We start from the raw sequence: 8,881 nt of genomic DNA on the forward strand, positions 1-8,881 counted from the left end.
ACTTAGTTATTGTAAAATTTTAAAAATTCTTTTACATTGTACAAATTATTATTAAACGTCAACATTTCCGCGCTCTTAAAAGTTAGCCTTGATCAATTTCTGACTTGATAATAAATTTATTTTGTTGTAACAGTTATTATATGTATAGTACCTATACCTAATGTAAGAACATACATTGTTTGTATAAACACGAGTAGTCACATAACAATAACGTGCGTGTTAAACAAAAAAGAAGTTCTAATACTAAAATAGAATCAATGTTTTTTTTATGTATGAAATCTCTTCGTTAAATGTTTATTATTATTTATCAAAAAATCCATTTTTTGAACAATTATTTTAAAAAAAATTGAAAATCTCCCCCCCCCCAAAAAAAAAAAAAAAAATCATAACACCTACAAAATCGGCTGATGCGTTTTGGTAATAATATTCAAACACAATGCACCTATACATATCGATACATCTATAAATTTAAATATATATTTCATATACTAGCATACGAGCATAATATATTTCACGCGCATGTGCACTTCGTAGAATGGAGTGTACCACGATCTTATACTGAGTTATATGACGTACCTATTATAATATTAATATTGTTTCCGTTCATGCCTATACCCTCGGGGCACGTTTAACTCTTGTCACGTGTTTATTTTTAAGCTTAAAAATCACTGTGTGCCCGTTAAAGGACGATATTGTACATAGTAGATATATTATAAACATAATATAGACTATACATATATTATTTGACGCGTATTTAGGTATATGGTATTTAAACAGCGAAATCGGTATCAGCTATACAAACGTTCGCGTCGTCGCCATCCCCTATCTTCATATATATATACGAGTATATATAAGTATAATATTGTAACGGAAAACATAATATACAAAAAGGGCGTATATATAATATATACGGGACTAATTGCCTTCTGGTTATCCTCGGGCCGGGTTTATCTAATGTATACATCGCCGCTATTACATTTATTGTGTTTTTATCATCTGCCGCCGCCCGGCCCCGGAGTACATTATTTCATCGGAGATCCCTTTCGGTTCGACGAACACGTCCATCACTGCGGACCGCGGTGTTTGTGTGCGTGTGCAATGCGTTCGTATATTTTCTTTCTTTTTTTCCGTCGGCATTATGACTTTTATCACGCGCACAATATATATACAAATATACACTCATATATACGTATATATAGGTATATTATGTTATACGTCGTCTCTGTAAAAAAAAAAAATAATAGAATATAACGCTGTACGGACAGCATTTTGGAAACCACCCCCGACGGTGGATCCCTACAATATATAGCGGTCCGCGCCACCGGTTGTGGCGACATTCCGACCAATGGCAGCGGATGCGGATCGCGTACGACACGCCCAAACCCGTGGGGTGTCTATGTCGCTGCCGTCACAGGGACGTGTCTGACGACGACGGGATCGAAGAGTTGACATTTTGATCTCGATCGTCACGACCATATATAGTGCGTCCGTCGTCGGCTGTTCGTCGGATTTTTGTTGACTCGGTTAATTTTTTTTTTTTTTGTCATCTATAATTTTTGGTTTTTGTTTTTTTTCAACCTATTTCACTTAAACTATAATATTTTATATTCACATTCTGCAAACAGTGCAAATACACACAGGGATCACGATGCAAAACTTCGCAGAACATTCGTCCAACGCCATTACCAAACCTACAAACAGTAAGTCCAACAATACTATAATGTTTATGACAATATTATTTCGAACGAAATCGGTCGATGTCGTATGCTACCGTTCAAGTCTTTTACTAAGATGTTACCGTATTTTTCAATATTTATTTAAATGTATTATATATGTTTTAAAAAAAAAAATATTATTTCAATATTGGTATAAATAAATTTAATAAATACACACGACTGTAAAAATAAAAAATAAAAAAAAGTATATAAACAAATTGGTTATACAAATATTAATAACTTCTTTCTGTATAGTATAATTAATTGCCTTGTTCATTTATAAACTGACGAATGATGATAATCGAATTTATCAGTTTATCGTTTAAAAATGTACTTAGATACACGCCTTTTAAAATTAAAATAACGTATTTGATAGATACTCGTAGATAGATATGTTTAATTATACATCAATGGAGTATTTTGGTTATTATTTGTTATTACTTATTAAAAATTCCAACAAAGATATACTGTTGGAATCCATGAAACGAATATATAATCAACATTGTAGCTGAATTTATAATAATCATTTATACTTTATCATATAAAACAATATTTATAATCGGTTCTTATTAAATATTTAAAATATTATTAGAAATTTACAGAATAACTAAGTAATATATAATAATATATTAAAATTATCTAGCATGATCTTTAACAACAGTTTAAACTGTTAAGTCATAAACCATATAGTATCATAAACTACAAAATATTCAATACTCTTTCACAATATTACCAAAAAACTATCTATTAAAAATTAAGCATAGTATAAGTATATAATAAAAATTGTAACAGCGAAGTGCATGTATCTATAGTTATAATATCATAGTTTTGCATCCCCAAAACTTCAAATCCCAGACATTTATTTAAACGTTTAAAATTATAATAACCCTTAACTTACACAGTGTAAGTTACACTGTTCACATTTTTATTTTAGAATATTTTTGTTTTTAAATATTTTATTTTATATCTAATCTAATAGTTTAAAATGAAAATTGTCTTTCAATAATAGATATTGAGAATTTAGTTGTCTTAAAAGCCATCTTTAAATTACTATCTATGTAATCAGCATGTCTTACATTTCAAACGTTATAATAATAGTATTATTTGAATAAAACAGTATACCGTGATTTAGTGACAAATTTCAATATTGCAAATTTATAAAATAAACAAAACCATCAATATTATTTGTTAAATAGCTACCTTTTATTATGCATTTATATATTTTTATATAAACTGTGCTGTATTATGTGAAGTTAAATATTATTAGTAATTATTTACTTTCTACTTTTTAAGAGCAACATATTAGTAAATAAATTATAATGTTAAATATTACAAATTTTTTTTATTAATGGCTTTAAAATGTAGGTATGTTTAGATTTATAATTTAGGATGAATGGGGAATAGAGACTCTGCGAGTTTAATAGGTATACATTATTTTAGTATCCCTTAAAATTTAAGTCTAGTTGTGCATATAGTATCAAATAGATACTCTATTTTTAATTTCTTTATTCATTTAATGTTTGAATTTGATTATTTCTTATGAATCTAAATGTATTTTTAGTGTGCTGCATCTGTTCAATAATATCTTTAAAATATAGATAATACCTTTCTAGCTTTAGACGACATTTTGTATTATTGTATCATTGAAAAACCAATATTAGATAACGCACTGTACTTAAAGAATTAGAAAATTATTAATCTGAGACCAAACTGCTTTTGTTTTTAACTTTTAATATACCTAATACTAATATAATTATCAAACGATATACATATACACGTGTATTTATTATAATACTTTAAAGATTGGCTATACGGTTTAATTTATCCGTGAACAATTTTTAGTGCATTTGGACTATTTTATTCATACACCCGAAAACCCGCGCATATTTTTCATCATTATTCAGTGTTTGACCTGTATTTTATCATTTTTTTATACCCAACACTAAGTAAAAAATCAAACAATTAGTTTTCATTCCGTTTTGATACACAGTGAATATTTATACTATAGTGTAAGTTTTTTAAGGTAAACTCTATCCATATATATTGTTTAAACTATAATATATCAAACATTGTTGCTGTTCACGAATAAATTAAAACGTAGAATTTGACTAACTATTCTTTTACTCTATATTATAAGTAATTAAATATAATCAATGTATATTTTATTAAGAAATTTGTGTTTGATTTGTTGAATGAAACTTTTCTTTTAATTTTTATCTTTGGCTTTCATTTCAAAAACTGGTGTATAAAAAGCTAGGATTTAATGAGATTTTTTATAAAAATGTTTAAATCATATTTTTAAAACTAATAATTAATTAGAATACTTCTATGTACAAATGACTTACATTAATATTATTATTATTCTATAATATTTATTATTTTTAAATATATTGAATATTAATTTAATACAAATATATTTCGATTTCGATATAGATTATTAGATGTTAATTATAAGTACTAATTTATTATAAAGGTAATTAAATAATAATATCTAAAATAAATAAGATAAAAACATTTGAAATTTGAACATTTCACTAATCGTATGTTGAATGAATGCTCCACAATAAATATTTATAGATTCTGTAAAAGTAATTTTAGGTATACAAGCTCTGTCCAATGCTTCGAATTGTATTTGTGTCAGTAGTACGCTACACGAATTAAATCAAAAGTTTGTTTCGACAAGAACAGTTGAAGTTAATTGAATAATTTTTTTTGAATACTTATTTATAATTTGAAATGTTAATATTCATGATGATCATATGAATATATTATGGATTTTAGTAAAGAAACTTAAATGCTGGTTGTGCAATTGTGCATATTGTAGAATCAAAAGTTATACATTACGAGGTTTTGCAATGTGCTTAAAACGTATTTGTATAATAATTTGAAAAATTATCATTAGATATTATTATCAATCTAATATTTTATGTATAAATGCATTAAAAAATATATTGTACAAATTAATATTACCTATTCCAACAAACCAAAATTAAAATAAACTGATATAATAGATACTTAATTAAAACGATACCAATAATACAAAGTTTTATTTTTTTCTAAGCAAAGTATCTTTAAAATATTGTACAAATAATAAGTGTACGTAAAAAAAGTAAACAAATAAATTTTTATATTTTTTTAATAAAAAATTATTATTTATAAAAATAGATGATAAAAAATAAGTTATTATTTTACTTTTCTTACAAAACTTAAAATAAAAGCATTTATATATTATATTTCAAATATCTTTTAAACGGCAAATTTTATTAATAGGTACCTTATCTAATTATTTGTAATCAGTTTTTTCATTACTAATTTATTTATACAATTTTATTATTAAAAACAAATAATATGGTTATAATATATTTTTAATAAAATCGGCAAGTACGTTTTATATGCTTTATATGGACTTATATTTTAATACCTACTTTATAATTATGTTTTTTTAATCAATCATATTACAGTTTAATACATACGTGCATGGTCAAAATACGATACTGATTGATTTCATTGAACTAGGGGTTGAAATAAAAATTAGACTGACGTAGTAATTTATCCCATAAACAAATGATCTGGGAAAAAAAACCCCGGGAGCAGCAACGACGGATACGATATAGCTATATAACAACACTTAACGTGTGTATATAATAATATTATAATTATCTTGGTTAGACCATGTGTCCATAAAGCACGTCATCGCCATCACTCCCCCGCGTCAAACGCGAATACACAGTTCTCACACGTATTATACCTGCTATTATTATCATGATGATGATGCATATTCGTAACGATATACAATAATTTTATACATTTATCGTGACCGTATAAAAATTCGTTCCTATAAACACGATAAATAGAGCACACTAGTACAGTGACAGATGACACCGGGGGGCGGCGGTGCACTAATTACGCTTGTTTGCCCTATTGTTTGTTACGTAGGTACCTACATATTATATTTATTATTATTATTATTATATATATAGAGGGTGTGTTTCAATAATGCACTTGCTTTAGCGATAATTTCACGTGATATATGGGAATGGGGCGGTAGGAAGTGGTGGCGTTAGTCACGTACGTATATGTGTATAGAAGGCGTAATACAGCACGCTAACTTCCGGACCTGTTGTATTTCCTACGTCTTTCCCGTACTGGGCAAGCACATGTAAATAGCTGCACCGGAACCATCGGATCAAAACGACCGCACAGCAGACCTCCCACTAACCTCCCCCTTACCACTGTTCAGTCCACAGGGGTGAAAATAACATTTCGGAAGTCGTCAGGTGGATCACATGGGTATGTGTTGTTTTACGGTCCATCTGTCGCGTACGACAAGAGAAATTATTATTGTTCATATAATTAATTTGCAGGTCGTCGTCGTAATCATCATCATATCCTCATTTGTCATCGATAATTGATAGTTCCCATGATGCGTATTTATTCCCACGGAAAAATTTGACGTTTTATATTTGTTTTCAGGTCGGATCCTTTATGATATACCGTGTAAAGTGTGCAAGGACTTTTCGTCCGGCAAACATTACGGCATATACGCATGCGACGGATGTGCCGGATTCTTTAAAGTAAGTACAGTATCTTGTTTTTAAAAATCAAGAGTCAAAAATACAATATATCTTATACCTTGTTGCCAATAGATCTATAATATCACATGTATTTATAATAAGAATTTTAATAACGAAGTTAATTCAATATGTTTAAACCATAGTAAAATATTTTACATAAGTAAAATATATTATAGGCTATAGTAAATAATATACCACCCTAATAATGTGATTATCATTTTGTTTTTTAGAGATCTATTCGGCGCAATAGACAATATATTTGCAAATCAAAATCGGAAGGCGCATGTCCGGTTGATAAAACGCATCGGAATCAATGTCGAGCATGCAGACTCCGAAAATGTATGCTTTCGGGCATGAATAAAGACGGTAAGAGAAAATTTAATAATTGATTTTATGTTGTGCTGAATTAATTATTAATTTTTATTTTATTATCGTTAAAGCTGTTCAACACGAACGCGGTCCTAGAACTTCAACAGTTCGTCGACAACTTCAAGGACTCTGTTACTCAAAAGATCGATCGGCAAGTAACTCACCGCCGTTAGATTTAACGCCCAAGAGGTCTCCAGAATGTTCGGCCACTTGTTCAACTCCACCCGGTAGATACATTCCTGATTCGCATTTATATTTGTCGGCATTCCGACCACAGGTAAATTACTTTTAGAGTTTTGAAATTTAAATTATTATCGACATAAACATTATAAGTTTAATCATAAAATACCTTTGTTTGTTTTTGATTTTCTAGATGTCAATGATGCCGAGATTTTTAAACACTATGAGACTCACACAAGCAGTTTACGAGACGGCTGCTTCAATTTTAGTCACAGTTTCCACGATCAAGAGTTTTCCAGCTCTAATGACTCTACCTTTTGTCGACCAGGTATACATAGTTTTCGATATTTAAAACGAAATATATATTCCGTGCGATATTTACATGTGTTTTTCTTTAAATGATTATCAAGTTTGAATTGCTCAGAGAGAGTTGGCACGAACTGTTCATATTGACAGCCGCTCAATATTTTTCTGACACCGATATCTCTTTGCTGCACGAAGAACACCGGTCTAATTTTGGAACATCGATGGACATTGATGAACAAATCGCGGTGTTCAAGGATACGTTGGCTGCGGTCAAACACCGACAAGTCGATCCGATCGAACAGTACTTGTTGAACGAAATTGTACTGCTCAAATCAGGTAGGATTATGATATATACCTACGTAGTATAATTACAATTTACAATGACCGGCAAAAATTAATATCGTCAACAATAAAATAGAAACCTCGCATAATATTTAAATTTGAGTGGTGTTCACCAATTATCGATTTCCTTTTCCAAATACTCAACTAAACAAATTACTGCATGTCTGCATATAAAAGTTTGAACCCTTTGTATTTTTATGTCTATTAGAAATAATAGATAAAGTAGAAAATTACAGGTGGTTTCTTTTAAAAGTGTTTATTTATGACTAAAATAAGTAATAAAAAAAAAACAAATGCAAAATTTACTGGAACGCCGCTAATGATTACACGTTACGCACCGTATTTATTAATGTTTAATCGAAAATATCGTTTGCTGCGCAGAATCGGTCAAGGGTCGCGGCTGCAGCAGTTCCGAAGACACCGAGACCATTTTGGACGGGTTGTCTGTAAAGAGCAAAGAGGCGCTAAGACGGCATGTACATCACGTGCATTTGGCCCGGCCAGACGCGCGGTACGAAGAATTGATTGAGATATTGCCCAGCATCCGGTCTGTGCCAAAAACCACAGTGGTCGAGCTATTCTTCCGCCGCACCATCGGCCAAACTCCCATCGAACCGTTCGTGTGCGGCACATACACTAACTATTTGCAGACGGCACCGCACTTGCAGACTATCATCAGCAAAGCTAAGATTTGCCATTGCTTGCAATGAAGGAAGTGGCGTATATATATATAATGTTAAATGCCATGTGATGAACTATTTACCTACATTTTACGCGACTTTGACATAAACGCTAATATATATATGGGTACGTAATATTATTATTATTAAGGCTGTAATAATTTATTATACTATCAAATATACGATCCATATACATAGTGATATTGTACATAAATATTATACATTAACTATTATATATTTTCTTAAATTCATTATTATTATACACGCGACGCTCCAGGGTTTAAAAAAATTAAACAAATTACCTATTATGTTTATATTATATTATTATATACTTAGTTAAAATGAAATAATATATAACTACTGTTTTGAGCACATTTTACAAGTACTACTATTACTAATATTATTTTTACGTTTTATTTTATACATAGTATTGTAAACTGTGATTGAATTATTTTTCTTGAATAAAATTTATACATATCGCGAGAACGGTTTGTTTTGTTGGAAAAAAAATTCCGGATGTGTGGGAACGGCGGCGATCTAGTTAAATACGAGATTTTTTTGTTATTGTTTTTTGAGTGCCTCTACACTCAAAAAACAGAATGCGGGTGATTAACAATTGTGATGGCACCACGGGATGTCAAGTATTGTTTAAAACAGGAACGTCCCGAGGTCACACAGGAAAACAAGTTGAATCGATGTTTATATAAAAAAAGAA

The 8,881-nt window shown here is 29.8% G+C and overlaps 1 protein-coding gene across 1 annotated transcript; it reads left to right on the plus strand.

Annotated features, from left to right (window-relative positions):
• Positions 1-1,648: 1,648 nt before the first annotated feature.
• LOC112594658 (nuclear receptor subfamily 2 group E member 1-like) lies at positions 1,649-8,369 on the plus strand. Its single transcript, XM_025339572.1, has 7 exons — positions 1,649-1,700; positions 6,189-6,289; positions 6,520-6,655; positions 6,730-6,935; positions 7,032-7,166; positions 7,249-7,480; positions 7,868-8,369. The coding sequence occupies exons 1-7, from the start codon at positions 1,649-1,651 to the stop codon at positions 8,194-8,196; spliced, it is 1,191 nt and encodes a 396-aa protein (XP_025195357.1). The 3' UTR covers positions 8,197-8,369.
• Positions 8,370-8,881: the final 512 nt, after the last annotated feature.

This window comes from Melanaphis sacchari, unplaced genomic scaffold (assembly GCF_002803265.2).
Source record: "Melanaphis sacchari strain LSU unplaced genomic scaffold, SCAv2.0 Contig23_pilon_pilon, whole genome shotgun sequence".
NCBI lineage: Eukaryota > Metazoa > Arthropoda > Insecta > Hemiptera > Aphididae > Melanaphis > Melanaphis sacchari.

Excerpts from the sequence above, each read along its gene's own strand:
- LOC112594658 (XM_025339572.1), top strand. The coding sequence starts at position 1,649 with ATGCAAAACTTCGCAGAACATTCGTCCAACGCCATTACCAAACCTACA. Across the intron at positions 6,656-6,729 it reads TTCGGGCATGAATAAAGACG|CTGTTCAACACGAACGCGGT; the intron begins GTAAGAGAAAAT and ends TTATCGTTAAAG. Across the intron at positions 7,481-7,867 it reads AATTGTACTGCTCAAATCAG|AATCGGTCAAGGGTCGCGGC; the intron begins GTAGGATTATGA and ends TTTGCTGCGCAG.